At 37.7% G+C, this 20980-nt stretch overlaps 1 protein-coding gene across 9 annotated transcripts in view; it reads right to left on the bottom strand.

Annotated features, from left to right (window-relative positions):
* GALNT18 (polypeptide N-acetylgalactosaminyltransferase 18) overlaps window positions 1–20980 on the bottom strand; it is a 346024-nt gene that overhangs the window by 50902 nt on the left and 274142 nt on the right. For all 9 annotated transcript variants that reach the window (XM_026082494.1, XM_026082495.1, XM_026082493.1 and 6 more), the window contains 2 exons: window positions 9955–10140; window positions 4467–4604 (listed from right to left, as the gene is read on the bottom strand). In XM_026082494.1, coding sequence (XP_025938279.1) covers window positions 4467–4604; window positions 9955–10140 — 324 coding nt within the window. The remainder of the gene's footprint in view (window positions 1–4466; window positions 4605–9954; window positions 10141–20980) is intronic.

Here is a 20980-nt window from a genome sequence, read left to right as displayed (position 1 = left end):
TTCCATGTAGTTAATGTAACTACTGATTTCAAAAATGTTGCACAAGGTTTCAAGGAGGTTAGACTTCAAAAAGCCTTCAGAGATGGCAGTCATTAGAATATTAAGCCTCATGCTTCTAAGGTACATGTTATTTACAAAAGACTTAAACAACCAAAATTTTCACCAATGCCACTAAGGAGAATGGATGGACTTCCAAACACAAGAGAAAGCCCTGTAACTAAACTACTTTTCAGAATCACTGAGGAGATTATAATAATTTCTAGAAATAATTCAGAAATATCATCTCTGCTGACACTTGGAGACTTTTTGCCAATTGGCATGCACCTAGCTCTTCTTCACATTATTCAGGGCCAACGCATCTACAGCAATCTAGCTGTGAACAGACTGCAAAGAACTTGGCCTTTTTCTTCACTAAGCCCTATGTGTTTCCYATACAGTGCTGAGACAGAATTTTCTTAGAGAAGTCCTAAAATAATGAGCACAGATGACTAAATGGTCTTTTTAGGGTGTGATGCCACAGCTGTGGGTTGCATACCCATGAGAATGGATAAAGGTGTTTAATGGTATAAGATCAGTTCAGAGAAAATGAGAGAGTTGTCTGAAGGGAGGGGGTTAAGAGGTGGTGCAGTTTGCAACCATCTGTGAGTGACTGAACAGTCCTGTCAGCTGTGTGCAGGATTCTCCTTCAGAAAAAGCAGTCGGTATGCTTGAAAAGGAAGGCCAGAAGGGCACCAGCATGTAAGAACTGTGCACAAGCCAGGGACTGAAGCCAGACAGGGAATAAAATCAACAAAATTCATTTTTACAAGATTTCCAAACCTTAACTCCAAACCTAACTACTCTAACAGTAGACCAGACAAATCTCAACATTAAGGAGAAAATATGCAATCAATATGAATACAAGCCTTATTCTTAGCTGTAAGTCTGAAGAATTAAGTAAAGTTTCATCTCTCAAAGCTTTACATTCCTTGGCCATAAACATAACCACAACCATAGCTCCAGTCTTAATCAGATGTTAGGTGACACTCTTCTGGCCCTACTGACATTGCTTTCTCCTAACTCTAAAGGTACTGTAGAATTGAGAAAGAAATTTGTTCCCCAAACCTCCACCCTGACACTAATGCTAACCTTAACCATATGTCACAGCACAAACTAGAAATGAATAATGATACAACTATTTTCTCARTTCTCACAAACCTAATACTCAGGAAGCAAATAAAGGTGTTCACATTTTGGATGCTTATGTCCTGACCCTAACCTGAGAAATACCAAAGGACCAACTGTATGACAGAAATATAATACAGGTAGGTATTATTTGTAATTGACATTTATTCTCTTTAAAGTCAGCAATCTCGACGGAATCTAGCAATAAACTGAGCTCTGAAAACTTTAGATTTCTGTAAGATACCCTAAACCTAATGTTTATTTTACCTAGGGCACAAGTATATAAATTGTATGTGAATATAAGGTTTTGCCTGATAGTAACATTAGCATTTTTCCTAACTCTTTGGGCTGAGGCTCAAATCTTGCAGGGACAGGGCTCTGGAAAGTCCCGACTGCTAAACTTGACCCCTACCCTGGGAGCCAGTACAAGGATCCTTATGAGCTACCAGGCTCTGGAGATGACTGTCTATTTCAAACGTGGTGGGCCTGCAAAGAGAGAGAGAAACTAAATCCTCAAACTTTTGGTTCTCAAACTATCACTTCACCACTAATCCCAACGCTACCTTCTAGCGTACTTTCTTCCTGACAATGTGATCTGGAAGTTCTAGATTCCCCAACTCTAATTCTAACATTAAAGGTAAGCAGGACACAAATTTATACTAAATTTATATATTATTTATTTATTTAGTATAAATTTGGTATGTTATATATACATTTATATATATATACATAAATTTATATATTTAGCTATTAAAAACAGTTTGCTTCTTATTTCTGTGGCCCTCAAAGAATCTAGAGATAAACTAGATCCTTGAACTATTAGATTCCAGAGTCATACATCTAACACCAAACCTAACCTCTATTACATATACTCTAGAGAACAATACTGACGTAAAAATTCAGGCACTGACCCTGACTGATGATAGTCATCTTTCTAACTCTGTCAGCCCTACAAAATCCAGCAAGAAGGAGGACTCTGGAAGCTTTAATTTCCTCAAGCCTAATCCTAACCTCAGAAACAACAAGGAGGCGAATCTACATGCTTAGGGAAGCATAAATAATTTTCCTCTATGGCCACAAACAACGTACTGTTGGCTTTTTGAAAATACCCCAAATACACTAATTCTGTAAGCTCTGAAATTGATATCCAATGGATATTTCAAATGAAATAGTTTAGAATAATGTAAATAAACATGCATCAAAAAACCAATGTTTTTAAATGAGTAGCTGTATGACTTCTCTATAAGTATATGGCCTTCTGTGCCTAATTCTGTTCTATCATACTTGACATAATTCCCTACTACAGATGCAGCCTAATGTTATGCTAGGATACCACTGCAATACCTAATTTCAATATCTTTCAATACCTAATTGCAATACCTTTTGAGTAACACAAGAAGAAAACTTCATTTCTAGCTTTTTGTTCCCAGATGATCAAACAATGCCCATTTAGGTGGCTTTTGTAGTTATTCAGCATTTTTTAAATTAATGATAATGCTATAGTAACAAAATCTCCATTTTATACAAAAAATACAGGCAGTTGATGAACGGAAGCACTTAGACAATCAGGAAGCAGCTGACTTGCTTTGCAAGATCCCACCTTTCTCCATGATAAGACATGCAGACAAACAGAAAAGACATGAAGGAAGACTAGAGATCCAAGCACTCCATTCACTATAAAGATTAGAGCACTCTCTATATTTTTTTTCCATACAGTGTTTCATCAAACAGTGTCCCCTTACCTATATAGATACTTTGCCATAGCTGTCCTCTATTTCTTTTGTGATAGTACAAACAATGAAATAAGGCCTACTCCTCACATCTTACTTACATGATGAAGCAAGCTATTAAACGTGCTGCAGAGGAAAGGCTATATTATGTGCACTGTTACACAATACTTAAAATATGCACATTCTGCTGACCAGTGATGTCACTATTTCTGTAATGGGCTCTCTGATTTTTTTTGTTTTCTATATTGTCAGCAAGGAACCTTCAAAGGCTGGTGAAAAAAATCTCAACAGATTAAAATCCTAGGGTGCCTGTTGTGTGATTGCTATTTTGACCTATGCAACGCCAAGTTAATCCAGAGACTATTCAGCAAATATCTTAGCTTTCCCACTGGTCTTTCTTTTTTTGATCTAGTATCATCTACACATGCAATCACAGATTCTTTAGCCATTTGTACCTACAAGCAAAAGCATGCACCAATTAGCTGCTACCCTTCCTTCCTCCTTAGGAAACTTAGGACCTGACTAGATCATGGCATCACGGGGAACAATTCTGTACGTCTGTGGAACAGGCTCCTTGCACACACCTCTCATTTTGACACTGTTCTGAGCCATTTTGGAATTCACTCATCATCTTGCTCATTTAAAAACGACCTGAACCTTTGTTGGAAGCGTTTTTCTTTTCTTTTTGGCTTGCATGAAAAGCCAGTACTATAATTTCAATTGATCATCAAAGGGGTCATGGAGCCTTGTGGGGCGTATAATCACCTCAGTTGCTAAAACAGAGCAGCTGCTCTATGGGACCCTCAAGGGTCTCCTCAGAGCCTTACTAACAAACTGCACAATTTGCTCAGGCTTCTTTTTGAGGGGGAATGTCTCAAGCCAAATCTTTCAATTGTATGATCTACTTTTATTATTTAATTCCTAATTGAGACTTGCATGCAAAAGAGCAAATTTAATTCACAGGACTGAATTCTTGCAAATGTAACACTGGACATAGACTCTGAAAAGGATGTCCCAGCTCTACTAGCTTCTTATATGCCAGTCTTAAGTTACTATGCTCATCTTCTATGTCATGGATACCTGTCTTCTCTGCTTATATTGCCAGTTTTCTAGGGGCAAGGATTGTCTCTGCTTTAATTAGCATAGTGCACTCAAGTCTAACTTCAGCACAGACAGGGGTACTACTGTCACACAAGTACTGATAACAATTATCCCAAGATACAAACATTTGAGGCTCAAAATTAAGGTTTTTCAGCTATATTAAGGAGTTTGCAGTTGAGCCTAACAGGCTCCAAAACATCTAAAAAATCATGCCTTCAAAATCTCTGAGTGGAATGCAAGCCATGGGGTGAAAAACAAAAACAGGAAAGAAGATGATGTACAGAATCCTGCAGCAGGAACTACTGTAGTGCAGCAGTTTCTCTCAACTAACCAGTCAAACAATTGAACAAGTGACTTCAAGTATATCTGATTCTTTTACTTGGAGCCAGGCACTGCCTGCATGAGTTATTGCCACTGTTACACACTTCCCCCCACCTTTTTTTAAATAACAAATGTAAACAAGATCCTTACCACCCCATAGGCAATAGTATCGGAATACATTCTCATTTCTGGATATACGCTGACAAGATACCACCTAAAGGTCTTGCACTGGAGCTTTTTCCTCAAGGCCTTCCTCTCAGAAATATCACCAATATCAATTCCAGAGTCCTGCACATGAAACAAAGGGCAGAAAAAGCAAAATATATCAGTGATACAGCTATTTCTGTATAAACCAATCACCCAGAGTCTCTCTACTGTTCTACTCATTGCAAATAGATAACCATCAATAATTACCAGCCTTTGGCTGTGAAGTGATTCTGTTACCAATATACATTCCATAAGTGTTCTATTTAAACATGATTAATACCAATGTGTTATGCAGGTCACCATTGTGGGGGTCTCATTCAAAGTCTGCTTTGGTCAATGGAAACACAGCTATTGACTTCAGTAGGGTTTAGATCTAGCTTCCAATGAATTTAACTGTTGTTCTCTAATTTCCTGGCACTTTCCAAATGCAAAAGTAATTGGCAGTAGGTAGCAAGTTGCCCTGGAAACAACCTTATTGCTGGCATCCCACTGTGGTCTAATCATTAGTCTATTACACTTTCTGGCCGTTTCTGAAGTCTGGGTTTGCTGCTTCACTGCAAAGAAAAGTAGCTCTACTCACCTTTCTGAAATATCACTTGTTAAATTTCTATGGTAGTATAAAAGAGAAGTTGATATTTTTGTTAACAGCGTTTGCAGAATCCTCCCTCCCCTAATCTTATTCTCTTTTACAGTTCTAGCTAACCTAATTTCATGTGACATACTTCTTTGTAGATCATAAAACGTGAGTTTCATAAGTTCCTGTATATAGACATCAGTAATTTATCACGTTAAAATTCTGCAGCAGAAATTTTTAGAGGGGCATCTAAGTGCAAATCCATGGCTGCTATTTAACAGGGAGTAAATGAGACATTTTGCTCTGCGTTGTACTCTAACACTTATACCTCAGAACAAAACACAGGATAAATACACTTTCATAGGGAAATATTACAATATACCTACTTACAGTACAGATTTTACTGGGTCATAAATGCCCCAAAGGTTTTGTCAGCCACCAGATACATGGTTTTAAAACAACACTGGAAGCACTGAATTCTCTTGGCTCTCTGAAAATGATATCTTTATAGGTGTCTAGTTTCCAGAGCTGCTGAAGCGAAGACTGTTTGTGGCATCCCAAAGCATTTAATTGACATTAATCTGAAACAAGTACATTTTACTACAGAGGCATTTTCTGACTAATACTAAAGTAAAATTGACTTGCACTTTAGCAAAGCATACTAAAAAGTAGTTAACTTAGGTCTGGCATAAACAGACAGAACTCAAGCTGATCATTAATAATAATAATGAAACTTATGGGAAACTGTTCTTTAAGCTATCATTTTTCCTGACTTTTCTAGCAAGTGACTAGACAGAGCAACATGCTGTAGGATGCTGCAGGACAACCAGCTGATCCTACAGACCAATCCTGCCCCATGCACCACTCGGATTGCACTTGTGTATCTGCCACTTGCATGAGAGAAAAGGAGGATGCCAGCACATGGCTACAGACATGCAGCTTACAGCACTAAAAAGGCTTCCTAGGAGCAGACACCCAACTGGTCTGGTACATCCTTAATCCTTTCTCATACAACTCAGCATGCATCAACACTTGTTGTTTCCTCAGTTTACTGTATGAGGTAAGAAAGCGCCTCTGTGGCCTCAGTGTCAAATAAAGGATAAAAGCTCACACATAACACACTGGCATTATTGTCAGGAACAACTGAGTGCGTTCTCCAAAACTGAGAATATGATGGGAGAAAAAAATACATAGGGCAGGACAATAAGGAGACCATAGCTCCTGCTTCTGGCACTTGAAAATCTTTCCTTTGGGTTTTAAGCACTTTTCTGAATCTATTTATCTAAGCCGTTACGATGCAGGAATCACCAGGGTATCTGAAATCCCCATTAAAAGCCTTCAGTACTTCAGAGCCACACACAGACATCCCAAGATGGCAGTCATAGCTTACTGTCAAATGAGTCAAATTCCTTCTTATTATTAGCTCTCAAAGCATAAAACCTTTGGAAGCATTTGACTGTTTTCACAGGTCTGGGAAGTCTTCCATGGAAAAGTAGGCTGTGTGGTTAATGTTTTGGAATAATGTATTTCAAGTCCTGACTGTTACAACTAGATACACTTCTATTATCTACGCAGCCCATTATCAGTGTTCCAGACCCCTGTTTTGCACTATTTCATCAGCTTCCAGCTAGAGATTTACTGCTGCCGTTATCCCCTTGTATAACAATAGGTGGTCATTCTGTCTGTCTGTCCTCTCTGCATGCCTCTCACGATGCTGTTTCCACATCTCTTTCCTTAAGCTGAAGCTAGGTTTCATTTGAACATTGTCTCTGGTTTGTATTTCACCTTCAATCTGATCTTGAGGTGAGCAAAGATGAAACAAAAATATTGTCACCCAGTCAGATATCTAAATTTGATCTAATCCATCCCCAGCCTTACTCATTCATCATCTCTTTGCCCCATCTACTAAACTACAAGTGTCCCACAAGCTTTAAGTCATTTTTTAAGTTGCTTCTTTACACTGAATGCTCCTTCTTCCTACTGATACTTCTATACCAACAGGAGGCTGCACTGCTCCTAACCTTTCAATGTATGAAAGAAGACTCCTGCACTGATGATGTAGGTTTTCTTTATATTGACTGATTTGATTACAGTTCTTGGGAGCATAATTTTGCACTGTATTTTCCTTTTCCCCTTTAAAGGCCAGAAGCTTTCCTTGAACATGTGCTTCATTCCTGCTGCTCTAGACTCAGTTCAGTGCTAGCAAAGTCCAGCATGGGAAAGGAAGAGACAGTCCCAGATCTTTGGAGCTCTTCCCCTGCTTCTTGGCACCAGGCCTCACACAGATAAAACGAAGATGCTCAAAACAGCTTTAAATTCTGTAACTGACTTGGGAAACATGAGCACATGTCAAACTGTCAAAACAAAACAGAGCCCCAGTGCTCACCTACCTCCTTCCTTATTTCCCCCGTGGCAAAAAATGGAAGCTGGTTGTACAACACTTAAGTGGGCTTATCTGTAAGTCATGGTTCCCATCTGACAGGGACACTTTTTGCTGATCACCAAAGTCCCGCATCTCCTCTGAACATCCTGCAGCAATTACCAGGTAACAGCTAGACTCAGGCTTTATAGGCCTGATGCAGTTGTGTGAAAACTAAGCCATCTCCCAGTGTGTTTTATACAAGTACCCGGGCATATGTGTGTTTATTTTGTTTTCTACAATGGCGAAAAATAAAAATGAAGGTACTTCATGCTAGGTTCTGTACATACACATAGTAACAGATTTTTCCCTAAAACAAAGACATTTCATTGCATAGGCTACCCCTATTAAAAGCTGATTTAGCCCTTGTCATCATCTCCAGCTTTTAAAGTCTGCAGTAGTGTTCAACAGCAGTAGCTTTTGGGGAGATGAAAAGAGAATATAATCTGCATTACGATTTATTCATGCAAGTCAGTCCAATGACTAGTGCATTTGCAGTGGAAAAAAAAGACTACAGATTGAAAAAAGTAAAAATTCTTTTTTTTTGTTTAAACCTGCAAACATAAATCAGTTTTGGCAGTACAAGATCTACCATGCAAATATCTTGATTGGACATGGTGACCTGAAGAAATCGCTTCAATTTGCAAACCTCATTTATATTTCCTTTGTTTGATAAATCAGTTTTAAAATTTATTATAACAAGCTTACTTTTTTCTGATGTATCAGCATATTCAAGGCAGTTTTACTTAACCAGTAATAAACAATAAAAATTTATCTTCATATTTTTTAAGAATTTGATTTCCAAATTGCATTCAAATCTTAACTTTGCACAAGATTAGGCATCACCACCAAATCTGGACTAACATTATGCAAATATGTACATAATACTTACACGGTTAGCAAAAAGAACTTCTAAGCTCTGCATTAATGCTACATTTGTAAATCAACACACTCAAGAATGATCAATCAATGAATATCTAACAATTTTCAGGAAAATAACTAAAAATAAAAACGTACACTGAAACTCAAATCTATTACTTGAATCAAAAGTAAAATTGATTTTAAATTGTTTTGATATAAAACAAGTAACCCTATCTTCTAGAAACATCTTTTTTTCTTGTCTACATTGCTGTGAGACAACTCAAAACAGGGACAATTAATGAATAGTTTTGACACTATGAACATGGAGCTCTAACTTCCAAAAAGGTCCCTTTCCCCTACCAGACTACACAGGAAGTTTTACTTGGCACTTTCATGGTATTTTATGTGGCTAATACACTTTTTTTTTAAACTTGAAAATAGGATGACAACTTCCCCATTCTGCCATAATTATCTAGTTTTAACCATAGGGGATGGAGGAAATTATTGAAAGCAGCTGGACTGATTTCAACATTCACATACTGAGCTGATTTTGGTTTCTAATCTTTTTCCTTAGTAAATGATAGAGAGGAAAAACAGCTTTTTACCTTTTAGAACCACAAATTGCAGCAAAAACAGACAGAGATTTGACAGAGAAATTTTATTAAAGAAAAATAAATTGCCCATTTGTTCAATCTAGAATAATTGCTTTTGCTACAATGATGAGAATTGCACACTGTAAATCAAAACCAAACTCATCTACTGCCATGGTTTCCAGTCTCTTATTCTAGGTGGATCTCCGAATACTTTCCAGAAAGAGGTACAAGATGATAGTCACATTCCTCAGAGCCCTATAGCTATTAAAACAGTTCACAGATTAAATACCACTGACTACAGAAATGAAGAGCAACTAGAATCAGATGCCAAACTGAACTCTCAGGTTTCTCATCCTACAGTATCTTTCCAGTATAACGAACCAGGATGTGGCTCATCTATGGAAAAGATAACTGGACAAACAGGTCAAAAGGGAGTTGCACCTAGATTCCTGCAATATGTTATGGCATATGCCAGTCACTCTTATTCTGATGTGAAATTATTCAAGAACAATACAATCACATTTGTATCAACAGATACAAACACCCCTTGCCCCTTCGTAAAACTTCCTTTATAAATTTTAATTTTAATTATGTCTGACCGTAAATAAGAGACTTAAATTCAAAATAAAATATGTAGCATGGATATGATGTTTCTTTTTTCACATTCCTGCAACTACTAGYTTAAAATCTCCTTGCAGAGTAATCAGTGAGGATGGTGAAAAATAAATTTGATAAGAAAATTCATTTTGACAAAGAAATTCATTTTTTAAGGAACCTGAAGATAAAGGAATTATTTCTAGAATAACACATAACTAAATATAAATATACACACACACACATATATATATAGGTACATATAAACATACTTACATACATATGCACATGTGAATAACAAAATCATCGCAGAAAATCAAAATTCAGAATAGCAGCCAAAGCCCAAAGGATCAAAGCAGAAGCCTGCAAACACCAGTCTTCGCGACTCACCTCTTGGGGTATGTTCCACGCCATGTAGACATGGCTCTTAAATTCATCCATCCAGACTTCAGCCACCCTTAGTGCATTTCTCCGGACATGAGCAGTTAGATCTTCTGTGTATGGCTTATGGGCTCTTTCAATGTGGGCAATCCTGGAGCAAGGCAGAACCTCAACACTTCCTCCACATTGCCATACCTATGAGGAAGGAAAGACACCCTGCTAGTTAAAGCTCCCTACACCACTGCCGTCCGTCAGTAAATACATGAAAATCTTTTTATTTCTATTTATCCATCTTAAGAAGGAGAATAATAACTCAAGGTCTATTTGACTATAGAGAATTTTTTAGACAGTTCTGAGAGGAGAGAATTATTACCTTGCCTTACAATGAATTATTACCACTAATTACCTTACCACAAAATTATCACATTACCAATAGCCTCTCAACACGATCTTCCTGGATCAATTTAGCCATCTTCAATATTATTAAAATAATTTATAAGGCACCCAATACAATGGCATGTGGGTTCAAGTTTTAACAGCTTGCAGACATTTCTCTTAGGTTGTGTGCAGTCCCTCTCACCACATACAGGCACTACTGCAGAATCCAGAACTAGCTTTAGATAACAGGGAAACTAAGCCAATGTACAGTATAAGGTCACCAAAATCTCAGGCTTTAAGAAAACCAGGAAAATAAATGCATCTTATGCTTTGCTTTAAACACAGCTCAGGAGGGAATCAGATTTATTTCTTTTGAGGAGTGCCAAAGACTAAGATTTTCCAGTGAAAAAGCTCTACGAACAATTTCAGCATATACTACCATTATAAGTGATAATACATATATAATGTAGGTGACTGTATCTGCTCAAGTGTGTTTTTATTCTAGCATCACAGTTGAGTTAATGCCTACAATGTTAATCATGAGTATTGTATTCATTTCCGATTTCTCTTTCTGCTTTCAGCTAAAGAGAAAACCACTTCAGCAGGTTCAGCAGTCAGTGAAGTAGCTAAATTCTTTTACACAGAAGCTCTTTTTTCTGTGCATCTTGTATTATGTAAACTCCAGAACAAGATCAAGACAGTACAATCATAACAGTTTAGTGAATGCTGCTCAGGTAAAACCCAGATGTGTTCAAGCTGTTTGATCCTGCTGAACAAATACCTCAGTGTCTCAGAAACAGACTTGCTCCACTGAGAAGCAAAGGAGTTTGCCTTACGATACTGCTAACAGAGATTCTCAATACTTGGTATCCTATACCAAGAGAGCAAAAAATGAGAGTGAGGGTGTTCCTCCCTGGCTTAGCTAGCCCCAAAGAGATTGCACCCTGATCTCCCTCCCAGCGACCAGGAACCATGGGCTGGCAGAACGTCACGCTCTAGAACCCATCTCAGACCGCTCCAGGTCTGACTCTCCTATAAGCATATGCTCTGCTAAGGAGGCACTTTGTTCAGTCATTTATTTTATATATTTAGACATCTGGCTTGAATACAGCATTTAGGCATTTGGCAGCTCCTGAGAGCAGAGGAATGTGGCACGGATTCAGAATGTTTACAAAGCCGTTTCTGAACTGGTGCCTAATTGCATGTAGCGTATGCTGGGAGAAGAGAGCGAGCCTGGCGTTTCTGAGCTCTCTGCAAGATGAGCTATCCCATGAACCCACTGTAAAACCAAGAATGGAGCTGAAAAGACATCAGCATCTCTGTCTCAAAAACTTGGAATCCCATAAGAGTAAATAAACACAATCATAACCAACATCAGAGCAAAATTTAGAAGATGATCACAAATATTGGGAAAGAAAATATCGATGATGATCACAAATACTGGGCAATGGATCTGGCATAAGAATAAATAATAATCAGAAAACAGCATTTGTGTTCTGTCTTTCTAAATCTCATATAATGTGGTCAATCCAGTTTAAAGAACTAGCAAGAAATACTAGTTTCTCAAAGATTTTATTCTAAACGGTTCAGCTACATTTCCTAATAAAGATTGAATGTGAAGTATCATCAGCCTGTGCTCACACAGTGTCTGCTTTCAATCCAAGCCATTTCTCAGTACAGCGTTGACATCTAGCTAAAAAATGTTTTAGAGTTATTCACTGTACGCTGCTTAAACTAATAACATGAAAAACAAGGAAGATGTAGAGATGGACATAACTTAGCCTATGACAAGACAATCAACAAACTGTATGCCCTGCTATTCTGCCCACCCTTTGCTCATTTTAACTAGGGATGACCCTGATCCAAGTCTGACATGCAAACACCAAATCTTTTGTGGGAATTTCACAGTGAGATCCCATCTCCACAACAAGCCGAGCCAAAAATTGTACTGTCTATAATAAGCTGAATTACCAAGTAAATTTCCAGGATCTGAATTTGAGGAGTGAACTCATCTGTAATTTTAGCACTTATTCACTAATCAGTAAAATCTAATTTGACTTTATAATGAAGTCATATGTATTTTCCAAAAACATCCTCAGATGACAAGGTCTTTAGTAGTTTGGAAACAACAATTACCAGTACCTGAGTAATTTCTAATTAATCAAATCTGCTGGCCACTCCTTTCTCTTAGACACTGTCAGTCTTTGTTCTGTTTCTAAAGACTAATTAATTACTCTGCAAGAAGCATGGATTCATTTAAAAAATTAATGCTAAGAGGGAGCTGCCAATAAAGATGCTGGCAGAACAGGCTGGTTGTATCGAACAGCTTCTAAAACAAATCCTGTTATTTACAAGCCAAAATCTCCTGCAATCCGTGAAAATGTGACTAGCATACACCGAAACTGGTCTAGAGGTATATGCTAATAGTTTCCATATAGCAAGATGAATATAACTCCTTTAATTAATGATTCTTTTAAAGAGGAAGAAATGAGAAACAAATGTGATCTGAAGATACAGGGATCAGCTTAAGTTAAAGTGTGCACAAAGCTTGCAGTCACAGCACTAAACAAGTAGCCCCACCCCAGGTGCGTCTGCAAAGCCCCGTGGAGCCCTCACAGCGCAAACGGAGGGGCAATACTGTGTAAGGCTTGATTGTGCTTACTGTATAAGCACAATCCTGACTTGCTCAGCTGGTCACATCTGGGACAAGCCATAGTTTCCTGCTCCCCCACAGTGTTCTTTGCCCATGGGATTACAGTAGGGTGAGAAAGCTCTTTTGTCCAAATTCTTCATTGCACTCATGGGGAGGCCAGTTGTCAAGACAAAAAAATTGTAGGGAGGCATCATGGTGGGATTTTCAAATTATGTGAAACTCTCCTGGAAACCTCAGTGGATGCTGGATTCCCAGCTCCCCTAAACATGTGCAAAATCTCCAGCCAATGGGATGAAGGGTTTTGCTATCCCTACTATACTAAACACACTACACGAATACTAMACACTATAACATGAATGACTGGCTGCTACAGAAAGCTTTAGCTTTTCTTCATTCTTCCCTGGTTATAATTGAAATAAAGGAATCTCTTGCATCTAAACCAGGAACACCTACCCATTCTTTCTTCCCTTAGATGGACTGCCCGCTTGAATCTGGCTGCTCTTATCTTCTCTCAACCTCCTTTACTTGTGGCTCTGCTTGTGTTCCAAGCCATCTACAAAGTATAAATCTTGCATCAAAAGAGCATGGAACAGATTCATTAATTAATCTGAACTAGCACTTTTCATCAGAGCAACGGAAATATTTATTTTTGTCATTTAAAAAATATTTTTATATTAAGAAATATATTTTCTTAAACTCAGCTCATAACAAGCTTGTGAAGCCTTTTAGAGTGGTCTGTTCCTTATCTCATGAAATTTTTGTGGAAAGAAATTATCTTTATAGTTAAGAAATAGGAACAGGAATTGTGAGGTTAATTCCTCACACCTCCACGTTTCCCACGTGAATTCCAGAGCTCGTTTTTTGCTATTACTAGTAATCTTTATTCATGCTTTCTCCATACTGAATAGCAACTTTTGAGTTCTCCAGCACTGTCACTTTACATGATGACTATAAATATTTACCAAGGTTTAAAATCAGTGAAGTTTTTCCAGATTAGCACCAACAACTTTAGTAGAAAGTCTAAAGGTAAAACAGCTCTAAAGATTTTAATTTTTACCACAGAGAATAGTCCAAATAAAAAATTATATCTGTGAATAAACTGCTCCTGCAATCAGTAATACTTAATGACAAATCCGCTCAAGCAAATTGAAGGAAGAAACTGAAAAGATGCATTTCCTAAACTACATTTTAAAGAAAATACACCACCTTTTCCTTTTACCCATGAAGATTTTTTTACCTATGGTAGCAAGAGCTGGAAATTGCTAGCAATAGTATCAATTTCCTGCCAAATACCTAAACATATGTTTACACTTGTCAAAATAATATATGATTTGAGCACCATAATACAATAAATAATGGTAATTCATATTTCATTCTGTAAAGGCACAAATTGCAAAGATCTATCAATGGCGCTGAGGTTTTGCCTGAAGGCAGAATCCTTAGAAAGTTTTCAAGTGTGAGGGAGTGAATACCTTGGGAATATTTAAAGTCACTGGAGGAGCCCCAGCAAAGCAGATGCTTCCAGTTTGCTTTTCTTTAGAGGAATTTCTTTTAGGTTCTGTTCCTGCTGGTTTACTTTGCAAAAACAATCTTTTAGAAAAAACAAACTGGAATTGTCCTTTCAAAGAGCTGTCAGAATCCACTGCAGTGTTCTCAGTGCTCTCCTCCAAAAGAGTACCTTAGAACCAGCTGTTTATTCTTGAATTTCCCGAGGGGACTCATATATTTGGTATAGCCCCAAAAAGGACTTAGAAAGCTTCTTCCTCTTGACAGGGTTCCTTCATCACTATCAAAACAGTGGTAGAACTCCAGAAGAAATTTCAGAGGTGTAAAGCAACAGGAATAGCGCCTAGGCTATTTCCAACAGCTATGAAGTTGAAAGACTGAAATCAGCAGAGTCTATGACCTAAACTAGGGAAAGCAAGTGGAAGATGACAGGAACATCCGATGGATACAGACAGTCCATTTGGAAAAAGCGTGGGGGAAGAGTCTCTCTCTTTTTTAAATCTTTACTTGTTCTGAATTATGTGGAGAACTTGGCCAAGCTCTAAGCACTGCTTACTGCTAATTTACTGAACGTACATTTACACATAAGCCACAATTGTGTCCCTACATCTGTGAATTTATGTGCACCAAGGTTAAAGCAGCCACAGAGAACAACTTCCTAAAATCAGAAAACATGTTCCTCGCCACCTGCCATTGCAACCAGACTAAAACAGGCTGAGAGGAGACAGATACCAGGGATGCCTGTATGAGTGAAGATAAGGGCTACTATCACAATTCTGGGCCCTTATTTATTCTTAAATAGGTATTTGATTTTGACCTTAGTATGGGCTTTACAAAATGTGAATGAAGGAGGCAGTTAGAGAGACAGACAGAAGGAGATTTCCTTGGACAGCTTCCTGGAGGATTTTGTTTAAGATTACAATATGAACTATCAAGTACGAGCCATCTCAGGGACCAAAACTGAACTTTACTAACCAAGACAATCACACAAATGCATGTAACTGTGGTAGTGCCTGAATACAGAGGTAAAACCAGCACAGGAACGGTCAGAGAAATGGAAGACAAAAACAGAGAGCAGAGAATATGGGTGGTGGCACAACAAATCAGCTGTGACCTTCTCCCTGTTAAAGGAATAAAGGACCCAGGCACTGGGCACGCCAACAAAACGGCACAAGCAGCCAGCCAGGGAATCAGTAACACGCCAGATGGATTCCTTCAGCGTGCAGCAAAAGCTTACACACTGCTACAGCTAGGCTATCATCCTCACTCATTCGCACCACAAGGGGCAGTAGCAACAGCATTTGCACAGTCTGCAGGGTGGGCACAGAAGGGTGACTGACACCTCCCTGTATTTGTCTAAATTAATCTGGTGATAATTTTTTAAAAGCAAATTCCATTCACATCTGGAAAATCTATTTCATTAGATAAAGGGTCTCCATTTCTATTTATTTTTATAACCCTGTCCTTGAGTAAATCCTTTTCAATTGCACTCAAACATATTTGAATTTGCAGGTTTAATCAAAACAATTAAAATTCTGAAGCTGATCTCTCTCTAATATATAATTTATACTTCATTATAAAATGATATAACACTTCCTCATTAGAAGGGTTTATTTTATATCTCTTTAATCATTGGGTATTCTTTTCATGCTATGGTAGCTTAGTCTAATAAAAAAATAAGTCCTACATGATGTTGAGCAGTTTATTAGCATGTACTGCATTTGTTAAATTTACATGTCATGCAGTTTTTCAGAGAACTGGTATGACCTTGTTTGAAACTATCATTGCACTTAATTATTTAAAAGTTCTGTTTGAAGTCTAAGTGGTTTGCTGGGATTTCTCAAAAAGCTGAAGCATTTTCTAGCTTCTGTGAAGACTGCAAAAGCCAAAATTAGAAGAACTCATTAAAAGTGGCCCAAAGAAAAAAAAAATTGTCAGTGTGAATTAATTAGTACTGTGGATCCAAACAAATAGTCACCAATATCTTCAACATATATTTTTGGGGAACAATTTAACACAACAAATATTTGTGAATCATGACGGCTCACATTCCACTTGAACTGTTGGTGGTTGTTTTTTTTTTTAACTTTTGCCATTATCATTAATCATTTACAGATAGCCAATAATGACCTTGATGCTTTACAGGCAAGTAGTATGAACAAACTATTTTTATCCAATACTGTGAGCTGGGTCTGTGATCATTTTGTGACTGCATTTTTGCTTTGGTATCTTGAGAGTTGACTGCAGAAAGCACAGGGAGAACGGTCAGACACAAAGACCACTGAAATCAATTTTCTTGTTTCTAGTAGCACACAATGCGTTTTGGATCAGACCCTGAAAAGTTTTCAGGTTGTCATGTGTATTTGGGTATCTGTCTCTGTAAACCTAGAAACTATACTCATTAGATCATATATGTCAATCTTTATTTAGGTGATATCTCCACTGACGTCAGATAAACTTCACTAACTTATTGCAATAGTTCAAATAAATACTGTTCGATTTGGCTAACATTCCCCAAAGTCAGCAAGAAACCAGGCACAATTTTCTTTATTCTACTTGTATCAAACTGGTTCCCCCTGTTGAAAAAGTCTGCCCAAACAGTAGAATTAAATGCCAAGTCCTGGGGTAAGTTAATTAAATTCAGGATGAGAAAAACAGAATGTAGGTGGGCAGGTAGAGAAAGAAAATACCGTGCTTACAGAAGCTATGATTCTGGTTTACTCCCTGCTTCTACATGTTGAAGAGAATTGCATCCTTGGTGTGTACCTCTGCAGACTGGGAAATCAGGGTGTGAATTAATTTCAAGAGATGACTGCCTATCTTCACAGCTCAAAACAATATGCATAGAGAAATCAGTGACTGAAGAGAGAGCTTTAAAATCAGTTCATCCATTTTTTTTAGCTAGGACACAACTGTTCCTTAGTTTTAAATTACTGAAGGCCTTTGAGGTTTTTGAAGACGATTCTACTTTTCTTCATCATACAAGCTTTCAGGCAAACACACCTATTTACATGCGACAAATACTTTTTTTCACACCCAAGTTGAAAATCTTAACATGAAACTGCAAGCAACCTACAAAAAGACATCTCCTCCCCAATCTAAAAGAATTTTGAGTAGGAAACAAAAAGGCTTTAACATAACTAGAGCTGCTCTCAATTTTTAAAATGTAAATTATCCCTTAAATCTTACTCTTGAAGTTCTCATTAATTGCCTCATAGGCCTCATTTCACATTAATTGTGCCTTTATAGAACACTCTCACTGAAAAAGTAATACATGTAAAGATTTTCCCCATATTAAATTGTCAGTAGTTTTTTCCCCTTTTAGTTAATTGCTTCATTATGTACTTTTTAAATTGTTTTGTTCTGTGGGGATTAATTTTGCACTTATCTCCATGAGCTGTAAAACTTTTACAATGTATTGTTAAACTGCCTATGTTGTGTTGCTGTTTGATAATTGCAGTAAGCCATTCTACGGCTTATGTTACTAGGAGATAACCCTCTTCAAGGGTCACTGAAGGCATAAGGCTTTATTCAATTGTTTTTCAAATGTATCTATCTCACTGCTAGACACAGCAAAATAACTATGACACATAAATCACTACATTGCCAAGTTTAAGTCATAAATAGGAAGTAAAAGAAATCACCTTTCACCATGAGAGGCAAAAAAGAAGCAAACTAAATAACCAGATGACCAGTGGTTTAATATTTATACAACAACATATTGTATTGTCCATTGTTTACATTTTTGCCTTCCTCTCCCCAGCACACCTGTACTGAGCTTGATCCGTGTTGTTAATCTTGCACTTATGCTAAAGACTTGATCAGTACCAAAAGACCAAGTCAAAGATGCTGTGACGTGTAAAGGTACCTGGCCTTTGCAGCTTTGACCTAAATGTGTTAGGTTGTGGGTCACTCCATCTGGGTCATCTAATCTCTTCTGTTAGAGCACAACAGTCCTTTTCCCTCTCTCTCGCAGGCCTTTCTCTAATCTTTCTCAGACTACTAACACAGTCTTGCAGTACTAAAAACTCTCCAACTTAAGCTTAAATTCCCACCAGATCTCTTCTCAGTACCACACTACAACAAACAGAGCATGGGATCTTCATAAATTAATCCATGAAGAATTGCAATACCAGAAGCTAGAATGCCATCTGCAACATGCCATGACTTAAAAGTCCAGAAAGGTATGAAACATGAGGCTATGAGGTATAATAATGCACTAATTAGCTCGCATCTCATCTGAATCCTCTGATTTGTACGTTCATACCAACTTAAGCTGATTTACTTCCTTCTTTATCACTGTAAACAACAATTTCCTTTCATAAAACATCAAGATGTTTATATTACTGTCCAGTTAGTAATGTGGGACCACACAGGCATAAACAGTATAAAAAACATCTGTGAGAAATCTCCAAGTTTTTCTTCTTCCTTCCTTCTAGGGTATAGTGATGCCACGTACCAGCTGGTGCTGTATCAACCATTTGCTTTCCCGTGTGAACTGCTAAGAAAATACTCTCACCCCAGAAAGAGGAAAAAATGCAAAAAATGATTCATTGGCAAACTGGTAATGTTGTCTGTATGTATAATTATATATGCTGTAACTGCAGGATACCTGCTGAGGCGTTCATGGGCAGAACAGGGGAAAAAAAGTATTCCACTGGAGGCGTGACACAAAAATAGAAGAAGCCACAGAAAGTCAGTTTCTGCTGGTATCATGACTGGCACCCGTTTGGAGGCATGACAATTTAGAGGCAATTCTTTCTTTCCTTTTCAATAGAGGCTGTTCCTTCTGGTGAAATGACAGCCCTGAAAATAGAGAATTTCAGTCTCTGTCATCTTGGGATGCAGGATGTTAACCGTGAGGTATTTTTTTCCAAAACAAACTTAACTTTAGCAATAATTCTGGCCACACTGAGAAGCCACTATTGGTTACACAGTATGCTAGGCAAGTACTTACATGGGACTTGCAAGGAAAATTTTTTTCATGGTGAAAATGTGGGCTATGAAAAGCATTGACTACTTCTTGTAAGAAGAAGAACTTGGTCTACCTTTTGAAATTTTTCTTGCAGAGTTCAGTCTGAAAAGAAGTGCTCTCTCTCTAATTCACAAAATGCATAAAAACAGACATTTTCAATGTAAAGCTTTAATGTAATTTCAACTTAAAGCTTTAATGTAAACTTAAAGAGAAATCAGTATCTTAAAAAGCAGTATTTTAAATGTTATCTAAAAATAGCAACTAAGAATATTTGTATTCCTGTATTTCTCAGTTCTCCCCCTTCAGATATCATCAACCCAATACTGTTGGACATCACCCATGACCATATTGTAAGGAATTTTTATTTACAGGAAGTCAGGCCCTAGTGGGAAGGGCTGCTGCCTACTTATTAAAATCAATTTAAAAACACATCTWTAAGACTACAGCAAGTAAGAGAGGCTGAAAGTGTAAGATTGGAGGGTATCTAGATTCATTTTTCTGAAAGGAATTCAGGGAAGGTCTGCATTGCTCAGCAGAGTGTGGTGAAAGGCGTCCCAGCAGCAAGGACAAAAGGGCCACCAGGCACACATCGTGCATCCCACTGGACTCCCTCTACGCAAACAGATTCAGACAACAGCTCCACAACACAGGGGCTCGGTGAAAAAATCTCCCAACTTCTTTTCCAGCCTATAGTTGCTTCTACCTTTTGACACATCAGCCTTTCAGTTTTTCTAACCCAAAAGTTTGTGAGGCAGCATGGTAAACCACAAACTCATTAGCATTAAAGATAATCCTCTGGGATTAAGAGAAAAAAAAAAAAGAGCTCAAATGTAAAGGTTTATTTCTGGAGGTTTTCAGAGACACAGGGTACAGCGCAGCCCTACAAACAGCTATGCTGGCAGAGCCAAAGCAGTGGTGCGGTACAAGGGTGAGAACAAGAGGCTGGTGAGGAGAAACACAAGGAAGGTAAACCTGCATAGCTGCTTAAGCCAATGTGGTGTGAAACTACAGCCTAACTTCCATTGTACAGGGTACACACTGGAAAATTTTTCTTAATAAAAACAGACATCTATTTATATGAAATTATGAATATATTACATGTAATTCACAGCCTGTATTAAAAACACAGACATATAAAATTGCTGGAAACTTTTAAGGAAAGGAAAAAAACCAAAATATCTTCAAATACTTTTGGAGATTTGGGGACAAATGTAAATATCTGCACTTGCTCATGCTTATGAAAAATGAAGACTCTTACAAGGGCATATTATCATAAAGAGACTTCAGGTGAGAAATAATAGGGATACCTAAATCCTTTGGATTGGCAATGATGGACATGTAAACCAGCAATAGGCTGGAGTGGGAGCGGGTTAATTAGATAGCAATCAAGAGTTATGGTCCCAGAAGCTGGGGGTTCAAAAAAAAAAAAAAAAAAAAAGAGAGAGAGACAAATAGAGACAGAGCATAAAGGATCTTCATAAAAGAAACAGAAGCCACTTCTGGAATTTAAGAAAAAAAAAACA

Source organism: Apteryx rowi, unplaced genomic scaffold (genome assembly GCF_003343035.1).
Source record: "Apteryx rowi isolate R43461 unplaced genomic scaffold, aptRow1 scaffold_58, whole genome shotgun sequence".
In the NCBI taxonomy this organism is placed as follows: Eukaryota; Metazoa; Chordata; class Aves; order Apterygiformes; family Apterygidae; genus Apteryx; species Apteryx rowi.
Note: the sequence above shows the minus strand (reverse complement) of the source record. Positions and strands in the feature narration are given on the sequence as shown.